The sequence below is a fragment of the Patagioenas fasciata genome, chromosome 4, assembly GCF_037038585.1.
Source record: "Patagioenas fasciata isolate bPatFas1 chromosome 4, bPatFas1.hap1, whole genome shotgun sequence".
Taxonomy (NCBI): domain Eukaryota; kingdom Metazoa; phylum Chordata; class Aves; order Columbiformes; family Columbidae; genus Patagioenas; species Patagioenas fasciata.
The window spans coordinates 19,021,094-19,045,284 of record NC_092523.1 but is presented as its reverse complement, the minus strand read 5'-3'; the positions used below and the strand labels follow the sequence as shown (position 1 = coordinate 19,045,284).

The 24,191-nt window shown below is 38.8% G+C and overlaps 1 protein-coding gene across 2 annotated transcripts in view; it reads left to right on the top strand.

Annotated features, from left to right (window-relative positions):
- The first annotated feature begins 1,534 nt into the window (after nucleotides 1-1,534).
- The window catches only part of KCNIP4 (potassium voltage-gated channel interacting protein 4), a 430,639-nt gene continuing 407,982 nt past the window's right edge, over nucleotides 1,535-24,191 (top strand). For both annotated transcript variants that reach the window (XM_071807360.1, XM_065837021.2), the window contains exon 1: nucleotides 1,535-1,688. In XM_071807360.1, coding sequence (XP_071663461.1) covers nucleotides 1,628-1,688 — 61 coding nt within the window. In that variant the 5' untranslated portion in view covers nucleotides 1,535-1,627. The remainder of the gene's footprint in view (nucleotides 1,689-24,191) is intronic.

The window sequence follows — 24,191 nt, the reverse complement described above, 5'->3', positions numbered from 1 at the left end:
CTTCTTCTGACTACTTCGAATTTCCCTGATGAGGAAGAGCCACATCCTTGCTAACTGAGGACTTACCTTACAGGAGAAAAATCTTTTGAGGGCATATAGCAAATATAGCACTCTGAATCCTCTCTTCACAGTCTTTCCAAGAATGCTTGGCAGCAGCTACTCAACATTGAGTTGTTCTTGGCCAGTGCTATACTACACTGTAGTATCTCTGCCCATTCAAGTCTTCAATCATTCCATCATTTTGGAATGAAAACAGATGTAAGTTTGTCCCATAGGCTAGAATATGATAGAAGTCTTTTCCTAAAGCATTTCTTGGCAGTGTGGTGTAGGAATTACTCCTTTATCTTCCAGCTGAAAAGAATCTTTACAATACCTGGTTCAAGAAATAATATGAAATTAAACATCAGAAGTAATATATAAGAGTTTAGGTAGCTAAGACTGTAATCCTTATATGCTTTGAAAAAATACTATATTTTGTTGGGAATGTACACAAAGAAGAGAATAACTGGGATTTCTAAAACAAGTCATTATTCATATAAGAATAAAAGAAATAGTAAAGAAGCCTAAGAAGTAATCTGTGTAAAATCAAACTGGGAGAACTACCATAATAGAAAAATTTTCTAATTGTGTGTCACGGTAGGCCTTTATAAATTAGAGGGGTTATGAAAGTGTCTTCAGATGGCCTTTTTTCTTGAAACACAATAGCCAAATCAGTCCTGATAACACAGGGTAGAATCTCGTTGGTTTCAGTGAAATTATATCAGTTTGCTACAGAGCTGTTCGAAGTGTCTGACTAGATAATCTGTCTAGTATTATTCCTGTGCTCTACACGTGGCTTCCTAGACTTTCACATCCCATAGTACAATTTACCCTAATTTGATTAAATATACTGTTTTGTAAAAAAGGAATGGATTTGATACACTGTGGGCTTATACTTTGAGAGCTAAGCTGATGGCCTTGCTGGTGTTTGCAGTGCTGGTGAGCAACTCCAAAAAGTATCCGTGGGCTCTGGGCATGCTCCCAGCCTGTCCTAACCCGCCAGAGCTGCTCCTGGAGCGCAGCTGAGACGGGCGCTCCTCCGCACAGGGGCTCAGTAGCACTTCGTGTCCCGAGCAGCCTGCTAACAGGTGATGCAGGAACCACCTGTGTGCAGCCGCAGAGCAGAGTGAGCGGTACGGCCTGGCCGCTGCCGGGCTCTTGCTCTGGGCTTTCCCCACGGCAGCCCCCGCTCTCACCAACGGCTCCGCTCACAAGTCGGCCCGGGGAGCGGGTGCCGGCTCAGCCCCGCGGAGCAGGCAGCCCCGAGGGGAGTGGCCCGCAGCCGTACCGCTGTGGCGGCAGTCCGGACGGACAGGGAGCGGGGCTGACACCCCTCACCCGGTGGAGAAGGGGTCGAGGCGTCGCACCGGCCGGCAGGCGCCCAGAGCTCCGCGCCGCGGCCCGCCCAGCGCCGCCGCGGGTGGCGGGGGAGGTGCCGCCACCGCCGAGGCGGGGCCCCGCTCCGCCGCGCCGCGCCCGGCCCCGCTCCGCTCCGCTCGCTGCGGCCCCGCTCCGGCTCCCCTGGCCCCGGCGCGGTGGTGCTGCCGAGCTCCCCCGCCGCGGCTCCGGGCGCCTCCCGCCTCCCAGCATGAATGTGAGGAGGGTGGAGAGCATCTCGGCGCAGCTGGAGGAGGCCAGCTCCACAGGCGGTAGGACGCGAGCAGCACGGGGGGCGCGGGGTTTTGCTTCTGAGTTATTTTGGGGTCTCGCCCCTCACCTTTAAGCAGCAAGTCTTGTAACTTGGCGTGGGGCAGGGAGGGGGAGCTGCCTGCTTGCATGGGGTAAATGCATCTGTGCTGTCTTGGAAAAACGTGTGTGTGTCTGTGGGGATAGTGAGCAAATGCTTAATGGGATCTCGGGCTAAGAAATGATGAGGGCTTTGCGAAGCCTGCCCTAAGATGCCTGCGGTGACCCAACTGGTACTTTTGCCTTCGCTGAAATGACCTGGGGCTAGGTATGAACCTCCTGGGTAAACCATGCATTTCCTCTCTAGTTATCTACTCTCAGGAGGTAATTTTGATCAGTACCACTTACACCTCCTTCCTTTGGTCCCCTTTGTACCTTCCTGATGTCGAAGTAACAAATATTTAATGGAGACCAGCTTCTTCTGGTAAGCTGAAGGTTACCTGGTGCCTTTCTCTTTTCTGTGTTGCAAATTGCAGTTGCCCATGCAATTGACAGAGGTTACAAAATAACACGCATTTTAGGGAGGAGAAAAAGCATTCTTTGCTGTCTTCCACTGTGACTGTGACTCCTGGAGTTTTCTCCCAGCATGGGTAGGGAACAGCATTATTCAGAATTGAAGCTCCTTGAGTGGAATGCATGTAACATGATGTTGCTGAGGAAGGTGCCCAGTTCCAGGTATATGGTTAAGCAGAGGATGGTTGGACATTTGATGAAAAACTTTGTAAAACAGCCAATCAAGAGCAGGGGAAAATTGTTTTCTAAGAAAAGATGGAAAGCAATTTCATGTTTCCTGCTGTGTTGCTAGAATTTTTTATAAGCCATGTCACGCCGGTGTAGACTAGCAGCTTTGCCATCAAGTTGCTTGAAAGACACAGTGGAGTCTCACTCTTTGCTTGATTGCTGATGCTTCAGAGTAGTCTTTTGTTTGCTAAAGGCTCTCAGCCATGTGTCCTCTGTTGATTGTACTTGTTTTTTCTCTTTCCTTAATGTTTCAGGTTTTCTCATGTGTTAGAGCTTTGTAGTCCTTCAGATAGGATACCAGATTATTTGCTTTGGGGGTAGGGAACTTCTGTAATTTGGTATGCAATTAGTTTTGGGCTGTCCACCAAAGTGATGTTGTGATATTTCTCACTGCTTTTTACATCCAACCCCCACAAGTTATGATTAAGACTTTTCCCTCCACATACCACTGTCAGCCTTACAGCTCTAGTCTGTTAGAAATCTGAAAGTCAGCCTGTTTTTCCATAACATGTACATTGTCAGTGACAAACCCTGGTAAGGCTCTTAGCTACACCTGTGCAGCCACCATGCAGGACTGTCCAGGCTAAACAAAACTAGGGTCATAATTTAGACACAGTGGATTTTCACAGCTGCTATTGAGGAATAATTCGGTTTATGGATCATTACTGTAGGTGTTGAAGCATAAAGACAGTTTGCAGCTTAATATTTTATCTTGTAGGTATAATTAGCAGTAACAGGAAAGTGTCTATATGAAAACTGGGGAAATACGATCTGAATCCATATCATATAGATAACATGAAATATCAAGATGATAGTTTTACAGAAAATGTTTTCAACTAAACCATATAGTACATCTGTTTTCCATTTTGGTTTTCTTGATATGCATGCCTTGTAGCTTTTAGAAATGAATGTCAACTTTAATTCGGTTTAAGCTTGTAATGGTGAGATGTAGTAAATAAAAATAAAAAGCAAAATCTAACTGAAACGTGAGTTACTTTAGGAAAAACATTTCTCAAAAATAACTTCTTATGCCAGAAACAGAAAATGGAAAGATTGAAATGACAGAGCTAAAAGAAAATACTTAATTTCCTTTGGAGAATGACATATGTTGGGTCACCACTCAACTTATATCTTGATTGACTTGATGTGATGTGAAGCTAACAAGTGTCTAGCTTCACTTCTCTGGGCTTCCTCACTATGTGAGAGAGTACGTATATGTTCATCTTCTCAAAATTTTGGCCCTTTTTCATGTAAACATCCCTTTCCACCCTCCTCTGGCTGTATCTCATCAGGCTCTTAAGCTTTGAACTCATTTCCAGTGCCATCAGCATTTTTGAACATACCTGTCTGTTGGTTACTTAATGGGAAAGCATTCGGTAGATTTTTTCTTATTATTTCTCTTCAAATACAAACAATGCTTGAAACATTATTGTTTTTAAGTGGTAATGCCTACAGTAGAGTTGTTACAGGGATTTGATAGTAGTGCTCAAGAGTCAGAAGTTGAAACCAACAGAATTGTGACTGTTCATCCATTTCATTTTTCCAAGTGCAATAAAACCCAAGTAACAGACAAGCATTCTAAATTATGAAGATTATTATGGACAAAGGAAACATTTTTTTATCTTTTGACAAGTAATGACTCCCTTCAGCTGCTCTTCCCCTTACATTTACTCTATTGCAACTTGCAGGGCATCTTTTACATTCAAGTTAATGTCAGTTGGTGTGCCACTGAGAGTTGTTGAAGTAATACAGTGCTTCTTCCCCTAAATATTAAACCATTGTAAGGACGAACTGTTTCATCCCTCTGCCTCAGGGAGCAGCCTTTATCAACGTCATATCCATGAGGAAGTTGTGTTAGTGATAGCGAAAATTCATCTGCTACTGGGTAAAGGCAAGAAGGGTCTTGGCAAAGCCAAAAAAGCAGAGGGAAATGATCATAGAAAGTTTGTGCAGGAAAGAATAAGTTTAACCACCGGGTGTGCTGTGAGTTCAGTATCTTGGACAAACTTAAGCTGTTGACTAACCCAATCTCCTTCTCTGACAAGGTGATCCGCTTAGTGGATGAGGGAAGGGCTGTGGATGTTGTCTATCTAAATTTTAGTAAAGCCTTTGACACTGTTTCCTACAGCATTCTCCTGGAGAAACTGGCTACTCATGGCTTGGATGGGGGTACTACTTGCTGGGTAAAAATTGGTTGGATGGCCAGTTCAAGAGAGTTGTGGTGAATGGAGTCAAACCAAGTTGATGACTGGTCACAGGTGGTGTTCCCCAGGGCTCAGTATTGGGGCCAGTTCTGTTTAATATCAATGACCTGGAGGAGGGGATCAAGTGCACCTCAGTAAGTTTGCAGATGACATGAAGTTGGGTGGGAGTGTTGATGTGCTGGAGGGTAGGAAGGCTCTGCAGAGGGATCTGGACCAGCTGGATCACTGGACTGAGGCCAATAGTATGAGGTTTAACAAGGCCAAGTGCCACGTCCTGCACTTGGGTCACAACCACCCCAGCCTTGTGGGAGTGTGGCTGAAAAGCTGCGTGAAGGAAGAGGACCTGGGGGTGTTGGTTGACAGCCGGCTGAATATGAACCAGCAGTGTGCCCAGGTGGCCAAAAAGGCCAACAGCACCCTTGCTTGTATCAGGAATAGTGTGGCCAGCAGGACCAGGGAGGTCATTGTCCCATTGTACTTGGCGCTGGTGAGGTCCCACATCAAATCCTGTGTTTGGTTTTGGGCCCCTCACTGCAGGAAAGACATTAAGATGCTGGAGAAAGTGCAGAGAAGGGCAATGAGCAGGTGAGGGATCTAGAGAACAAGTCTTTTGAGGAGTTGCTGAGGGAGCTGGGACTGTTTAGCCTGGAGGAAAGGAGATTGAGGTGAGATGTTATTGCTGTCTGCAACTACCTGAATGGAGGTTGTAGCATGTTGGTCTCTTCTCCCAAGTAAAAAGTGATAGGACAAGAGGAAATGACCTCAAGTTGTGCCAAGGGAGGTTTAGATTGGATACCAGGAAAAATTTCTTAATGGAAAGGGTTGTCAGACATTGAAACAGGCTGCCCAGGGAAGTGGTTGAGTCACCATCCCTGGAGGTGTTAAAAATATGCATAGATGAGGTTCTTAGGGACATGGTTTAGTGGTAGACTTGGCAGAGCGAGGTTAGACTTAACGGTCCTAAAGGTCTTTTCCAGTCTAAATAATTCTATGATTCTCTGAATACTCATGTGAATAAGAGACTATCACAGCAACTGGTTGCTTTGTTTTAAGGTATCCTGAATTCAGAATGGGGATTGTGCTAACTGGTACACCCTTCCTTATTCAAACAATATAAATATTTACAAAAGCCGTGGAGTCATTTATGACAAGTTTTGAAGATTTTTTTCTGACTAGACAGGACAGTTGCAAATTCTGCATGTCAGGAAAGAGGCTGTCATTTCTACATCATGTGGAGAAGATGGACCAAATAGTACTATTAAGAAGTATTTTTCCAGCTTTAAGTTTGCTTAGAGTTTGGTATCCTCTGCCATACTTCTGACAGATCCTTGTGCAATAGTGCTCACTTTTGCTTTTAATGAATGGCTTGTTTGTGTTGCTTGAGGCATTCTTAGAAGACAAAGGAAACAGTTCTGGAAGGATAAGAAACTACATCTGGGAAAAGCTGAAAATAGGGATTTAGGAAGAGGTATGCTAAGAAAAAGTTATGTGAGTAAAAATGCACTGGAAAACAATTTCAGGAAAAAAAGAAGAGAGGAGAGGAGAGGAATGAGGAAGCAACTTCTTGTACACCTTGAGATACAACTGATATTAATTAGAAGTGTGTTCTATTGAAGGGTACTGGACTCTATCATGTATTTGTGGTATGTATTGGACCAATTACTTTATAACCAAGTTGGGACTCATCTGATGTGATGAAAACTAGGTAGTGACCATCCAAGTAATTTCCACCAATACTCATATCAGTGTAAAAGCTTTAGTTTGTCTAAGAGCTCCATCCATAAGACTTGCTGTCATTGAAGAGTCATTGTCACTTTTCCTACTAATGATCTGTTGTCCCTAAATGTCCTTCATGTTGTCTTTGATATGAGACTTCTTCTGGCCATTTTATCTTGTGCACCTGTATCCCAGTGGGTCCTCGGTCTCTGCCCTGGGCCTTCTGTAACACAGATATGTTCTTGAGAAGCTGCAGTCAACTAGAGATGCTGCTTCCAAACACAACACATTTCTGTGAAAGTTGCAAATACACAAAGGAAAGAATAAATTAAATGGACTAGTAATCTAATAAAGGAAATATCTTTATAATGCTCATGCAAATAGATGTAAATATTTTAAGTGTAAATAAATATTTATTTAGGAGCAGAATGGAGGAAATAAGTGAAGTTTTGAGGGAACCGACTGACATGCAAGCCGGTGTGTAAAATTTGCTCTCTGCCTCCATCTCCAATTCCTAAATTCAGTGGCCATGTGAAGCAGTAATTATATGCCAAAATTCTAGTATAGAGAGTCACATTTGATATGAATGCTGAAAATACCTTGGCTTTCCATCACTATCAATTTTATATAAACATACATTTGCACAAAATACAGCTTCTTCATTATTCTGCATCAAAGTTACTACCCATGCTCAGAGTTGATACATAAATACAAGTCTCAGGTATATTGGGCTTAGACAAGTGACTCCTTCCAGGCGTTCTTGATGTCATGAAGTATATAGAGGCAGATACAGTATTTATCAGTTAATGTAGCCATAAGAGAAGTAGCTAGTGTGTGTCATGGGAAGCTTTTACCATGTATCAGATAAGCACTTAGGACTCATGCTTTGGGTTGGAGCTGAATATTTGATTCCTGCAGCATTCAGCTGTAATCTATCCCATCTCAGCCACTCAGTTTGCCATTGTGATTTATTCGGAATCTTTGGCATTTGAAAAAGAAAGTATCTAAAAATACGACTCCTGATTGCTTCACTGTTTCATAGATACGCGCATTCTTGCCAGACTGTCCTACTGTCCTTCCCCCCTACAATTCTGCTCATCCTCTCTTGCAAGTACCAAAATAGATGGTATTTGAAATCTTGCTTGCCAAACAAAGACTGGCCATTTATTGTCTCTCATTACCAGAGGCCATTACCCCTATTTGAGATAAGAGAGAAACCATTAGCACAAGGTTGTGGACTGGGCCACAAGCCAAATTGGTTTTTTTTCAGTACTTGTTGTCAATGTGATCTGAACCAAATAGGATTCTCTTATTTATTAGCACACCCTCTAATTAATAGACTTGGGCCTATTCTGGGACGTGCAGGAGTGCAGATATAAACACCTCCTTTTTTTGGAGCACAGTGTGGCAGCACAGCTGGAGGTAGTTAACTGTGAGGTTAATGGGCTAGTTTGGACAATATGTCTCCATAATGTTTGTCCCGAACAGTAATGTGTGGTTGTGTCAAAAGTAAATGGACAAAAGGTTGACACAGGTTTTATTTTTTTTGATAATAGTTGTCCCTTCAGAGTCCTGTTTTCTCTGTCAAAATCTTTGCTTGCTACTGCTTTGATGGCTAACCAGTATTTGACCTAGATTTCTCACTGAGTATACCAGGTAGAATGTGGAAGAGAAGCGAAAACAAATGGAATGTATATTTTTTGGAGTCTATAGAACTATGAAAAACATAGAATCCTTTTTTTTTTTTTTTTAATTTCATGATATTCTTAATTATTATTTTGTGATTGTAACACAGGAGTCATGGGAAAAAAAATCTTTTTTTTTCCCCCTTAATTTTCCATTCTCACACTGTACAGGAAACATAATTTCTGTGTTATTACCTTCATGCATGGAGCAGCAGAGGAGGTTGGGCTCTAGACATGCTGCTATGAATTTAGGAGGTCTGTAGGCAACTATAAACTAGCAGCAGTTTAAAATGTGTGGTTGGGTTGAAAGTATATTGAAGCCGTTCACCTGTAAGAATAAAACCAAACACAGAATAAATGCTGTAGATCTGAACACATACTGTGTTTTATTTCTGCCAGCCTAGCAGAGACTTAATTTGGTATTAAAAGGAACTTCTTGTCAGAGGTCTGAAAATAAATATAGTGTTGCTTTTTTATATTGTTTTTCATCTATAAACCAAATATCTCTAGAGGTAGAGTTTATAGTTTTGATCCCCTGTTGTATGTTTACAACTTATGCTGTAGAGACACAAACAGTATTATGAAAGACGTAGATGCTTATGTGTCCACTGGAGAAACAAACTATAGGTAGAAGGCATGATAACAGGTAATTTTAAACTAGAATCATCTTGCCCTGTTAAGAACGATGATTCACATTTAAATGTTTGGATTTTATCTTAGGAGAAAATATCTGTATTTCTAGGCCAGATATTTTCACCGAATAAAGCATAAACCCAGAAGCTTCCCTGAGCACAGTGAAATGTCTAGCACTACACAGCACGTTATATCAGTATGTCACAAAATGACCGAATGGTGACAGTATAGACATGGTTATACAAAATTAAAGGCTTTGAATGTCCTAAGACATAGACTGTAAGGTGGATGCTTTGTGTCATACAGTCAGGAAGAAAGTGTGTGCTATTTTAATGATAGGAAAAAGACCAATTTAGTGATACATTGTCTTGTTCTCACAATTTTCAGTTACCTTTCCAGCAGAGAGAATTTTTGTGAATATTGCTGTAGTCATTAGGCTTCAGTATAATGAATCTTTTTCTTATTTTTGAACCAAAGTTTACTTCTGTTTGTAGTCCAGAAGACACATTTGGCGTTTATGAGAAAGGTAAACAGTAGCCATAAAACATGATGATGGGTCTGATTCTTCACAATGCAGACCTTTTTTAATCCTTGCCCGGAGTGTGAACAACCAGAACAGCACTTTATCACAGTAACTCATTTGATTATCATCACAGTAACTCATTTGACTGTCATCACTCTTCCTATAAACCCCTAGATACGTATGGGAATAATTGGAATGAATGAGGATTTTGGCCCCGATATTTGTGAAAATCAGAATGGTAAATCTGGAACTGAAACATAAATCAACTTTACGCGATTCCATGTAAAGGAAAGAAACTGCTGTGCTGGAAATATTTAGCAGTAATTAAAAGTTGTATAGCTCTAGTATATCTTGACAAAAAAGTCAAATGACCAAAACCTTTTATTGGATCACTCATACAAATGCTTTACAGTAAAATGAAAATAACATCTAGACACCCCTTCTCCAGTCTCTTAACACCTGCATGATACAATAACTGGGGTGCTTCCCTAGTTTGTGCTACCTGGCTGGTGTTGCCAAAGTGCCGTCTCTGTCGGGCGTTACAGCACTGTGCTGGCTGCTGGCTGGTTTTCCCTGCTGTGTAAGGACTGCAGTGGAAAATGCTGAAGCTGATCATGTTGGTAATTTGCTCGTTGAGGACTTCTTGGGTCAAATCCCTAACTTTTTTTTTTTTTTTTTGGGTAAGAAATTCTGCTTTCTGTACACTCTCACATGGATGTTTCTGGTAAGCTGTACCAATTCATTTCCAAATCCTTGAACAATTTTATTAAATAGAGGAGAAACAATATGTTTCAAATGAAATCATTGAGTCACTGCAATCATGGAGTCTGCAATATTGACAAATATCTCTGTTTGTGTATATAAACCAATAATAGTAATTAAAAAAAAAAAAATTATTATTTTGTTGGTTGTGTTCTAAACCAGTCTTTAAAGGGTAACTGTATATGTTCAGTTCTTTGCTCCACCATAGTTTTTTGTTTCATGTTTTAATTTAAGATAACACTTTCTAAACAAAAACATTACATTGTAATCTACATTACAAACATTTATCAATATTGTGTGGTTTAATCAGTGGAAAAATTTACATAATTCTTACTTTAAAAAATAAACATAGTTATTTGACTTAGAAATATTACAGCGTATGTTATAACAAAAAGATCTTGAAAGACAACATCGTGCTGAACAGAAGATAAACATAATATGCTAGAAAGAATTAGCTTAATTGGAGAATGTCCTGAATGCATGCAGTTAGTTGGAATGTAGGGAAAACACAGGTGTGGTTGTGGTGTATTGGTTTTTTTTTTTTTTGGTGTGTGTGTCATTTGTTTTATGTGGGTTTGTTGTTGTTGTTTGGGGTTTTTTTGGTGTTTTGTGTGTTTTTTTTTTTTAATTTTAACATATCTGATGCAATTTGAACTTATGATCTTCTGAAAGTCACGCTATATAACTTCTGTCAGATATAAGCATTGTTGCAACTGACGAGGGAGATTTGAAATTTTATAGTATAGAGAGATGCCTGTATACATGCTGAGTACCGTAAATTTACAATCTATGTTCACATTTTCAAATTAACTGAACTGATACTACTATAATATATTTTTTTTTCTTTTTAATGAATGTTCCTGCTGGAAAGGATTGACCTTTTTTGAGACACTGTTTCCAAGTGTGCCAAAGCATGCTGTACCAGCCACTCGGGGGTGTTTTGCAGCAGCAAGTGCCCCATCCCGTTCAGGTGCCGAGGGGGCCCAGGCAAAGCCCCTGCACACTCACAGGTGGCACCAGGGCTGGGAGGGACACACTGGGTACGGGAATGTGGTTTCCCAGTGGGAGTAGGTGTTGGGGATGAGAAGCAGGCTGTGTGACTGCAGCCCCTACCTGGGCAGTTGGAGGAAAGGAGGCAAAAAAGATCAAGAAATGCTTTCTTGTGTGTGTGGTTTCAGTGGTATCTGAGTAAACAGACTCTGGGATCTGCTGTTGTATTACATGTAGCTTGAGATAAATGAATCCTGTTTACTTTAAAATAAGCAGGGGACAAATCTTTAAAGAATACTCTTTTGAAACAATATAAAAGATGTATATCAAACAGATCCAGCCATAGAATCATGTTCTGCTTCATTGTGTGCTGGTAACAATATGATAGGTGTTTCCTCCAATTGACATAGGTCTTAAGCTTTAGCAATGTAGCTGGTTTTAACCAGATGAAACCCAGATGTCCTTAATCATTCTGACTATTGACTGATATTCCAGTACTCAGTAGGTGAATGGTACCCTATATATCTAATGATTCACTCTTTCTATTAAATGTGTCTTTTTCCATGTTGATTTATGGACATCTGAGGTTATTTTGTTTTATTCTGAGATGCAGCATTATAGAAAGTATCACATGTTGTAGAGCTCTCTGTAGAGAAAGATAAATCTAGACTGTTTCTCTGGAGCATTTTGTGCTGGCAGCATCCACCTGCTGGTGACTGAAACAAGTACACAATAAAGTTCATTTTTATTTCTAAGATGATGCTGTAACTGTAACATAAACACGCTGACTCTTGGGTGCTTCCCTGATTCCTGCACAACCAGGGTCTGCAGCCTACTAAATCTAAGATACCTAAGAAAAAAATATAATAAAACAAAGTAGATATACCTGCAATTTTTGAGAGTGTGTATTATAACTAAAGTAGAAGAGATTGTCATGCTACTGTTTCAGTAACTAGGTCTACTTTAAATACTGTGTCTTTCTTCAGTCTTCCTGCTGGCGATGAGGTGGGGTTTTCCCATTTTGCTTTTTGGAATATGCCATATTATGCAATCATTTTCCCAGCCCACTGTCTGGAATTGAGAAAATGAGAGAACTATCTCTGTGGCTAGGACCTGGGAACCCATTTCATGATTTCCTTCAAAACCTTTGCTTTCAGTCTGTCTCTGTAGGACTACCTATTTTTTTCGCTACCTGGAAAACAGGGGAAAGGGGAGGTCAAATAACAGAAGGGCTTGGGTAAATAGATGATAGGTTTTGTCCTTTCTGCCTTCTGTTATATGGTGATGAGGATTTTCTTTTCAGGAGATTGAAACCTCCAACTCTTCCAAGCTATGTCTCTCCACTTATTCCTCTACTTGCCACTTGGAAGGTGCATGTGAACTGCTAAGCAAAACAAGCACTTTCTCACCTTCTTGTGTAATCTTTTACCTTAGAATTATGTTGGTTTTTGGTTATGCACTTCTTTCTAGGTTGGTTGATGGTCAATCAGAGGAGAGTAGAGTACGTGATGCTTTCAGTGGAACTTGGGGGTCCCTAATGCATGTTTATGAAACTGAATTCCAATAGTCTGGGGGAAAAATAATGCATTGGCATTAAGGTGAGGAGGAAACAGACGTGACTGAGTGTATACACTGACATAGCTCTTTACATGGCAGATCTGCTGTCAAGTTTCCTCCTAGTATGTTAAACCTTTATTAAATATGTGATCTAGCAGGACTTAAATTATTCAGATGCATACTTGAATACCTTGCTTCATTACTTACCTTGCTGGGCTGTACAGTATTTAGACATTATCTTGACTTGCAAAAATCTTTGTTTCACTTGCACCTTTTGTTTGCATGCAGCTGATTTTCTGATACTAAAGTAAAATAAAGCAATTTTATATTTCAATATAGACTTATAAAGATAATTTCTTGTTTCTAAAGTCTTTGAGTCATCCCAGACTTCTTGAAAATTAGGAACTCTTTTCCTTCCTGAAGATATGGGTGTTATTCAGCTAAACCCCCATGTTGTATTAAAACAAACAAACAAGAAACCCCCAAATAATCCAAAACAGCTCTATGTGTCATATGTTTTACTTTACCAGAGTATATTTCAAAATGCAAAAGCAAGAACATTTTGAACTGTCCAGAAGGGAATGTAAAGCTATCTAAAAGGTGTCAGTGAATTTCTGACATCATCTTATACAGTATTTTACCAACAGTCAGTCTAATCAACAGCACTTTAAATTACTACTGTGGTGGTAGCAAATTCGACGAATCCAGACGCCGGCATAAGCTCTTTGATCGAACGGGCGGGCCGGGCGAGAGTAAGGAGTCTAATTCAATGTGAATTTACCATCCGTACTCTTTAATGAACTCTTAAACAACACTGAATATCAATGTCCCCGAGACCACGTTTTTCCAAGCCTTATATACTCTATACCAAAAGGCCATGTGGCAAGTGCAGGCTACAATTGGTTACACTCACAGTCACTCATCCCCCCCCACTATGGTGATTGGCTGCAGGGCACTGTTCACAGACTGTTCATGCGCAGCGGCAACGCCCCTCCTGCAGCCTGGGTTGAGGGCAGAGCAGCTTCTGTTTACTTTCCTTTTGTCTCTGGTGTCTCAGGGAAATCCTTCCGTGTAGCACAGCCGCATCAAGCCCTGGCTTGTTCACAGCACACAGCCAGAGACTCTCCACATTACCAACAGTCAGTCTAATCAACAGCACTTTAAATTACTACTACACTGACAGTCTGTTAGGACATTTTCGATTACTCAGAAGAAAGTAGGGTTTTTTTCTGGTGTGTGTTTTTCCTTTCAAGAACCCAAAAGATGAATGATGTGTCTTCACGTGTGCTGCATCACAAAGAATACATACAGGAACACTGTCAATTAAAAGACTAATTCCTCACTGAAAGCAAACAAGAACAAGTTGATGGCATCATCAAACTTCTATTTGTTAAGTGGCAACTTACAGCACTGACTGTGTAGATGGTCTATGGTCCATTTTGCAGGCGTAGTGTTAGGAGAAATGTATATTCAATAGTAAGCATACAGTTAATTAGATAAACTGATACCAGTTTGTTGTTGCAGTTAACACTAAAATGATGGTTTCTGTTCCGAGAAGAGTATTGATTAAATTCACCTTGCACTAGAGCAATTAATATAGATCTTGATCCATCAATGCCTGTTTCATTATTAGAAGCCCTGATCTTAGAACAGTTGCTACACAGTGTAGTGTTTACAACTGAAAAGCATCCTGTTATGCTTAATAGATGTACTTGGTCATAAATGTCTGAACAGTTGACTTTAGTCATTCAGATTCTGAAACCTCTTACAGAGAAGGGAAGAAATAAAGCTTTTCTCTCTTCCTGTGGAGTCTATGATTTCAGAAACCAAAAAACATAGGCTGTGACTTTAGAGGACACCTGCCTACATTGACTATAGATATTGTAAGGCTAATGTAATCTTGTAATGCTAATATAATGTGAAAGAATAGGAGAAACAGGAAGACATATCAATGTAGAGTCTCTTCCTCTGCTCAGAGTACTGGAGAGTATTTCCAGTTCAAACCACCAAAACTGCAACTTTTGAAGAATCGGTTAATTATTTGCTTTCTGGGAAGCAAAAGTTCTTCAAGGAAGACTGAGTTTTTTTGTGTAATATCATGATTTGAGAAACTCATACTTTAAGAACAAAACCCAACACCATTGAGAGAGTTGTGGATTTTCTGGCTGAGGGTAAAATAAAGTCATATATTCAGTCAAGTTTCAAGGTTTATATTTGTTTCTGAAGGTGAGGCAGACAGTGACTAACCAGGCAGATCACATAGAGCTGTATGTTAACCATACAGCCTACTCAGGGCAGAAGGCTGATGTAAAATCCAGTTCAAAATTTCTGTTACATTGGATTTCATTTGTTCTTTTCAGATAAAAGCAATAAAAAACATGGAATGACAGAGAAATAGTTTGGAAGAGAGGTTGAGAAGTCTTATTTATCCTGATGGCCCAAGGCAGGATCAAATATTTATATAGTAGTGCGGACAGTTTTTTGTCTAATGTACTTAAAATCCACAAGTACTGGGTGCTTCAGAACATCACTAGGTAATCTACTTCAGAATTTATCTTTTCTGGTACAAACATTTTCCTAGTTCTAGAGTAAATCTTCCTTTACTTAAAGCCTGGTACACAAAATGGACGAAATATATACCCAAGATTTTACAGTACTGACTAGGACCAAAACATTATTTGGTATGTCTTACAGACTTTAGCCTTGTTTATACTTTCAAGTGTGAATTGCTGTCCCTTTCACAGCAGCCTTCCACCTGTCTTCAGCCCATGATTTAATATGTTCCACAGCGTCAAACTTCTCAGATACACAGGTGTTACCTAAATAGTTTTTCTCCATTCTGTTTCTACAAGATAGATTATTTCTCTGAAACTCTACTTGATGTCTTCTCCTTCATGAATAACTAGTCTTTGTGTTGCTTTTTATCTTCTGACTTCCAAACCTCTTGGAAGCTTACTGACTGCAGTGCTTGAAATTGGAAAAATAAAAGTAGAATACAGATTTCATCTTAGCTTCAGGAATTTCCGCCTTGCACAAGGAAGAGATTCCAGCTTTCTCCTGTTGATGGTAATTCTTCCCATTCTACAAGAGTTCTGGAGAGTTATTGCTTCCACAGAGATGAGATCAGCAGCTCCCAGTTCCTGTTGGGTCTGAGGAGCAATCACTGAAGAGTAAGTGACGTCCTTGCAGTGCAGCACATCTTTCAACTTTGTGTGAAGCAGCTCTCAAGAATTTGGGGTGGGGTAGGAGTCATTGTCTTACAAGAAATAACAACCGTCAACTTTACCTCATTTCTATGAGAAGCTTGGTGAAAGACTGAAAGACCTCAAGGGCCCCCAGAACTTGTCTCTTTTGTGATCTGAACAGATATTCCAAATAAATAAAATAGATAAATACAGCTTCAACTTGCATAGCTTTCCAGCTATTGGATTTGGATCTTAAGAAAGGAAACTTTGTCAGTGACCTTTTTATGAACTGTATATTTTCTAAGGTTATTTTAGCTTTTGAACATTTGATATGTAGCATGAACATCTTAGTTCTCTCTTCCATAAATAAAAACTGAAGACAGTTACTTTAAACAATTTTTTAACATGAAAAGTCAATGTCACAAGCAATAGCGAAGCTTTTGAAGTTTCAGACACTTCTTATTCAGATTATTTTTATCAGTGCTGTACCATCTCACACTTGAAAAGATGTGCCTCTGCTTTATGAGTGTCTTTACCAAATGTTATTATAATGATAAAATAGGGTGTGCTCATTCCTCTCTCATTTTTCAAGGCTGATGTATCTAGGAGGCTTTAATCAAGAAAAATGTCATATATTTTTACTTTTGTACCAGCTTAAGCCGTTCTAATTGTGATCTTTGGTGTACATACTTCAAAAGTATTTAATTTGTGTCCACTGCCTGATGAAAACCACCATGAGAATGGCACTTACATACAGTTGACCATAGAGGATTTATTATCTATCTTTTCCAAATTCATTTTTCTAATTTGGTAGTTTGGGGATATGGTTCTTTAAGCTTATAGTTCCAGGGGAGGTTTGTGATAGCTCATCTGTGGATGTTAATAAATTAAACTGTGTGTTTAAATTCAGTTGTGAAATGTGATAAAGGTATTTTAACAAGGCCAGGCAGAGGCTTTTACCAGGCAGCACTCCAGAGGCACAGGGCTGGCACTCTGACTTTATACCATTCAGCATTCTTTGTGTTGGCCTTGCTGGGAACACGTTACACTTGATTTTTATGTGAATATATAACGTCATCTTTTCTGTACACTTTGGCAAGTTCACAGTGTTTTGATTGACAATTACTTTGCTAACATGCATCATGACTAATATATTTTATGTATCATGTACCTTTGCCTTCACAGTATTTTTTTCTCCCTTTGAATTTTATTTTAAATGTTCTACAAGTGTATCAGCCTACCATTACCTTTTTCCTTCTGAACAACTTTGTCAGACACTTGACCTTAGCTTGAAATAAAGAGTGCAATGAATTGTATTTGTTGTGCCTGTTTCTGTATGATTTCTTATTAGTCTATTCATTAGTGTTTTATTAAGCTATTAAGCCAGTAATCATGTACCTTTGACAGTACTGTGAGGAGGAGAACTACATTTGTTCCTGGATGATAGGTTCACAATGCTTTCTAATCAGAATTCTCACCATCTTAAAATAAAATTACTGGACACTTTTTGAAGTCCTAAAGAATAATTTGTAAGTGACACAGAAATTAAATTGAGAAGTTTTAGCATGAAGATCATAACTTTCTCAGTCTAGGCATTTGGGCTATGCCTAAATTTGGGAAAGAGTAGCTTAGACTTGCAGTGTGAAATGGGGTTATTGAGTAATAATGAATAAGAATTTTTACAGGGTTTTACCTCGGACTAGCTCAAGTCTAGGTTTTTTGACTGAATGCCTGCTAATAGTCGGAGTGTATGAAGTGAGCTTCTGGAGCACATCTTCTCACTTAGTTTCATTTAAAAGAATTTATTTTTTTTTTGCATTTCAAGTGTATTCTGTGATGTGAACCAAAACATGGTAACTAGGGACTATTAGGTGACATCTTCTGAAAGCACATTCCCAATGTGAACAGAAATACTAATATCGCCACATGTCAGCACTGTGGAAGTTTTCCCATTCTGCAGGGGCCCAGAAATTCGGTGAGTTTGTTGAATTAGTTTCATCTCTTTTGCAGAACTGAAATCTGATCCTTCCTAGCTCAGGGATTTATGAAGGCACGCTTAGGGACCGCCCTGATATTTTAGGGATGTATGTTAAAGATTAGACCTATGTATTTTAGGATTTACTATATTAATATCACCAAAACAGTGTCTTGTTAGAGCCAAATTATCTGTCAGAAATTTTCCTAACATCTAATCACCATCAGCATAATTGAGCAGAAGCTGTTCCTCACTATTTGATAGCTGCTATCACTTGCCTGATTGACAATTTGCAATTAATTCTCATTGTGTGTATTCAGGCTGCTTGTTTAGTTGTGACTGTGGAATGGCACATGTGCAGAGCATAGTACAGAACTCCCATCAGCTAAATGCCTTCTTGAATAGGAAAACATGTAGCTGTGTTCAAAAATAAACACCACAGGTTTAAAAAATAGAATACATGTGTGCTAGAATTTCAGTGCTAGACTTAGTAAATACATCATCTTAGACTGACTGTATTGCAGATTGCGTTCTGCAGTATGATGCAGACACACCCTGGTAACTTTTTGTAATTTTCGTGTTTCAAGATGCAATTACTTATCCAGAGAGAATATTCAAAGTCAGTAAAAACCCAGAGAGAAAATTAAGTCAATAGCACTGCCAAGAGAGTAAATCTGTGTGAAGGCTGGCTAATTTTATAAATTTCATTAGTTTGTTATGGCATTAGAATCAGAACTTTTAAAACAGTGTGCTAAAGCACAGCTTGCTGAATATTTCAGTAATGCTTGTAAATACGCCTAGAGTTTGATCATAACAATTGGGTAGGGTTTTCCTTGCACACCATGGTTATGAAGTCTATTATTACCCCTTCTTGCTATAGAAATGGCCGAAGGGCCAAATTAACTTAATTTTGTCATGTTTTCAAGCTCAAAAACTACACCTTGCAATGTCTTCCTAACTTAAGGAACCAAATTTGTGTTCAGAGTGATCATACTTCTTTTAAACATTGCTAAATTGCTTCTAAATCCAATTATTTCGGAGATTACACAGCTACCAGATTTATTCTTAGCTCATGTAAGTGCCATCTCAGCCTACCATGAAAAATGTTTTAAAATCTTAAATACATGAAGACTTCATTCTTTGTCTCCAATATTCATCTAACTTAAGAAAAAACACATAGGTTTGTTTTACCCAGAAATGTGTAAGCAGGAAGTTCTTCCATGATGGAAGCTAAAAATGGAAATTATTAATGGTAATTTCTTGAAGCATGAAAGTGACTGAAAGTTTCTATTTAGTACTGATGAGGCCACACCTGGTGGGAATACTGTGTACAGTTCTGAGCTCCCCAGTACAAAGGAGACATGGATATAGTAGGAAGAGTCCAGCAAAGATCCACAAAGATGATGGATGGACTGGAGCATCTCTCCTATGAGAGACAGGACTGTGTGACCTGGAGATGAGAAGGCTCAGGGGGAATCTTATCAGTGTAGATCAATACCTGAATAGAAAGTGCTTGGAGGATGGAGCCAGGCTCTTTTCAGTGATGCCCAGTGACAGGACCAGAGGCAACAGGCACAAACTGAAACACAGGAGCTTCCTTCTGAACATCAGGAAAAACAAGCACTGGCGCAGGTTGCCCAGAGAGGTTGTGTGATCTCCTTCCTTGAAGATATTCAAAAGCTACCTTGACGTGGCCCCGTGCAACCTGCTGTAGGTGTCCTTGCTTGAACAGAGGATTTTGGACCAGATGACCTCTGGAGGTCCCTCCCATCTCAGCCTTTCTGTATTTCAAAGTTATTCTAGACATGGTCCTCCTCACTGAGGAGAGAACTGGATGAATATTTTTAAGCATATGGCAAGGAAGCCTGTAGTTATGTATTAAATTGGAAGAGTGGTTCTGCAGAGTAAGATGCACTATATAACTGAGAGTTCATAGATTGGAAATGATTGTTTTTAAGCGTTCAGTGTTAAGTAATTCAGTTTGCAATTAAAGTAGCACATAGACACACCAAAAACGACAGTTTTCTTTAATATGTACTCAAGATGTAGGCATTCAAGCATATACATTTTATTGCCATGATCTACCTGAAACTAATTTTGAGAATAAATTCTTGTGTCAGTATAATTTCCTCATGTTACAGCTCTTGATAGTTTTGTACATAGAACCATTGTAGAATGGGATCTGTCCTTTTTACCATTTCTCTACAGCTCTTTATCTGTCCCACCTTGTTGGTCTCCTGTTTTTGTGAAGAGCGCCAAGATCCTTCAGTGACTTCAGTTCTAGGTGAGCATCAACAGCTGGAGATTTGAGCCACAGTGTGGAAATCGTAGGCATATACATGTATAGCATGCAAGAAAATTAAATTATTTTTCTTTCTTTTTTCACTGTGTCTGTGTGTATGGTACTTACTTGTGGTGTACATCTATAGTGTCTCTAAATGAGCTGAGCAGGTCAGGTGGTGTAAAATAAATGTATCTGTTCAAATTAGGTATTACAGAAGTTTTTAAAACCTAAGACTGGGATGCATACTGAGCTGTCATCTTTTCCCACGGAAAACATAAACCAGATTAGGGGTTCTGGAGCTCTCTCAAATGTTTCACTTTAAGTGATGTTGAAAGTTTCTTTATGTTTTTTAGCCCGCAGCAGCATCTAGATATTACATAATGACCCACTTAAGAAATGCAGTCAGAGCAGATGATATAAATTTGTGTACTAACTTGCATAGAGAAGATGTCTCTAGTCAAGTAAAAAAATTTTGCGATAACTAGTTGGACAGAGGGAGCTGCACAGCTGAGCTCAGGTCAATATTAGCCTATTTTTTAGAGAAATTTATTTGATGATTGTATCATAGTATAAGCCAGAACTATACTTTGGATGGATAGTAGTACATTTTTCCTCTTTATTTGAAAATATATGTGATTTTCACCTAATGTGAAGTTCTGGCTTTCTTAGGACCTTATTTAATGCCAGGTGAGAGTCTGATGTCAAGATTACAGTTTTGTCCCTTTTTTTTTTTTTTTCTTATGAAAAACTGTTTTGTTAATAAAGAACACATTAAAAATATTTGAGGGAAGAGCATGAGTTGAAATGTTTTTACTTTTCAGAACTCTCTTTTCTTGTAAACAGAAACGGTATTGCATAGAGACTTGTTCATTCTAAAACATAGTATCAACTTAACCTTGTTTGCAAGTATTTATTACGTGACTAAAAATTAAGAATAAAAACCTCAGCCCACAAAAAACCCAACCTCTTAAATATTTCCAAAGAGTTTAAATTTCAAATTTTGATTATCAGATAATATTTTGTTTTGAAAGCACACATAAGAAAATTATCCATCAGATTTTATAAACTCATGGGGTTTTAGGAAGAATTTAGTACTCTGAGGTGGTCCTGATGGGCACATCGGCTCTCTAACAGGCAAGACAGACTTTAATAAATGTCTTCAGACCTGCCTGCCCTATGCTATAGACTTCAGTGGGATACTTGGTCGAAGTATCGTTGTATGCTGAAAAAAAACATTCTATTACAATTAGTTATTTTAGTAGAGAGGAGATATACATTCAGTCACTTCAATCAGCAGTTTGCTTATTTAAAAAAAATTTCATTTTTCAAAGTGCAAATAAGAACAAGATGCTTAATTTTCAAAAATGGAAGTTAGGATTCCCATATAATAAAACATGGCTACAGCCATGGAATATTATAACAATTAAAACCACAAAAAAAAGGGGATTCAGGAAATATTGCAACTACTATACTAAGCTTTTTAGTACATGCCACCTATCTATACTAGATCTGCTAATTGGATAGTACTTTTTTGTCTGAAAATGATAAAGTAAATTGACCACCATAAGTATCTGTTTCAATATTTGTAGATACGAACTACACTCAGAATGCTTCAACCTTTTCGCCAATTTCTTCCTTTGATCATGAGAACTGTATAGCTATATTATGAATGTTCAGACTCTTTCACAATAGTAAACGAAATTGGCATTTACTGGCCGAATCTCGCACAGACAACATACTCAGAAAAATAGCTTCTCTCCAGCCTAACAAGTCGCATCTCATTGGAATGTGCTGCATTTTCAACAGATACCTCTGTGGTGCCGCTTGAAGTCCCGAGAAGCATATGGCCAATGATGGGGGAAATGCTGTTAGGATTTTGCAGGGAGTAATACAGTTGTCTGGGACAGGTTCAATATTCAAATTCATGAAGTCGTAACTGCTCAGAACAGTGTACCTGGAATTAAAGAGATCCAAGTTGAGTATAGTTGTTTGTTTCTGGAAAACCCTACTGACCGACACATCTTAAAGTGGAAATGTGGAGCTGGAATTCCTTTGCTATTAACACCTTTATTTGAAGATGTAAAGTCATCTGCACAAGAGATAAGTTGTAAAATCTGACTGAATTTATGCTTCGAGATGATAAAGAATTAAAGATATTTGTGATCAGGAGAGAGTCTACACCCTTGTTTGGCTCCTTCAAGCTCCAAGATATGATCATCACTACTGAAGATGGAAATCCTTTCTCTAGACTGCAAGAAAAAGAACATTCCGAAAAGTCTGGTTATATTAATCTGCTGTCTTTCACCAAATTAATGTAGAGCCTGTTCAAGACCATGGTTACTGCATTCATTAAAGAAGATGACTGTTAATACTAGCTTGGGGCAGTCTAGGGATACATGAAACCTTAATTAAAGCTAGCTAAGTGTTGTATGTGGGCATCACCTTTAGCAACTGAAACCACTTAAATGCAGTTATAAAGCTCTGGAAGTAGTGAGTCTGACAGTGATTTTGAACAGAGAAGTATTGAAGTAATTTATTTTTTTTATATTCTCTCTCCTGTCTTGCAACCAAATTTAGGTTTTGAGGCTGGGGAATAATTTGTACTGAAAGTTGATAGCATACTTTTATTTTTTTTTTCCTAATGTCTTATTTATTAAAATTGAAGTTTTTTGGTAATGAGCCAGTGATTACTTTAATGTGGATGATAACAGGCTTGGATACTATCCTATGATTAATTTGCAGTTCAGCTAGGAAGGGGTTCTGATAACTAGTAATACTGGAAGCACTTGTATTAAAAATTGTTTTGACTGAAGAGCCACTTCTTGTGCTTTTATGTGATTATTTTATAATAGCTCTTCCATCTTTTGAGTTCTATAAACACTTGCTTAAAGGACATTTGCTATTTTAAACTTTTGAAGCAAGGGAGAATTTTCATGTATTTCCTTTTATGTACACTTAAATATGCCTGATATGAAGATGCATTGCATCAGGCCTTACTAGATCTGTATTTAAAAGGGAAAATAGAAGAAGAAAAACTGGATGGAGGAGAAGAAAAAGAGTTAGAGAGCCTGTCTAGCTTCCCATCTTCACTGCTGCTTTTTGATCATATGCACTTTCTTACAAGGTTACAATGACCGAATATCTATGTGACTTAGTCTTTAAAATGTTGATCCAGAAGTTTATTTGTGCGATATATGTAAGTCCCTTTAACAAGAAAGAAGAAACCAAGCAGAAGGAGTCTGATGCTGCACAATCTGTGTAATGGGGTATTTAAACCAAGTTGCCAGTTACCTGGCTGCCTCGACCATCGTTCTGCTCAGTTAGTACAAGATCTTTCTTTCTGTAGGCTAGCAAAGTTTAGGGCATCATATAAGTGATAAACACAGCTGTGCAGCACGTTAGATGGAAAAACTCAGATACATTGCTGTTCTATTCAAATTATACTTCAACCTTCAACAATACCAAATATATTGATGCTAGGTCCTTGCCTTAAAATCCTCTTTTCATAGAGCTCTTATGGATTCCTATGAGTTCTGCACCACTGAGGACTTGCAAACTTAGACTTACTAAAGCTGAATGCAATTCAGCAACCTCTAATGGGATAACTTAGCTAAGGTTGACTCACTTTCAATGGCATTATGGCACTTTCTTTGATGATTAATTCCATTTTTAGATAAGTTTTTCTTCCTATTCTTAGTGTCAGTAGTTTACTTAAACAGCAAAAAGAAAAGAAAAAACACTCTGTAGGCATTGGTAGGGAGAGTAGTATTCTGAATCCTTTGGTTCCCTCTGGGGAAATCTTCAAGTATAATGACTCTTTTTTTGCTGACATCAAATTTCAAGGGTTCTGCAGAGAGTAGCACTTGTTCTAAAATAAAATGATACTGTTCAAAGCACACTACAGGGTCCTAAATTCTCCTGTGAGTTTCGCCTCTATAAAAAGAAGATTGAGACTAAATTCAAAGATTATTAACTATTTTGTAAGACGAATTTCAAATGAAATAAAGATCATTCCGGCAAGAGCAACAGAAGAGTTTCTATGTTTTACTTTATGATAAAGACGTTCAGCAGTACCTCATACAAGTAGAGAGGGTTTTGTCAAATGTGGCAAACAGAGAAATGTCCATTATTTGCCACAAATATTAAAGGTTTTTAGGCTGGGTAAAGACCTAATATAAGGAAGAAATCAATTACCATTTTTAACGGATCAA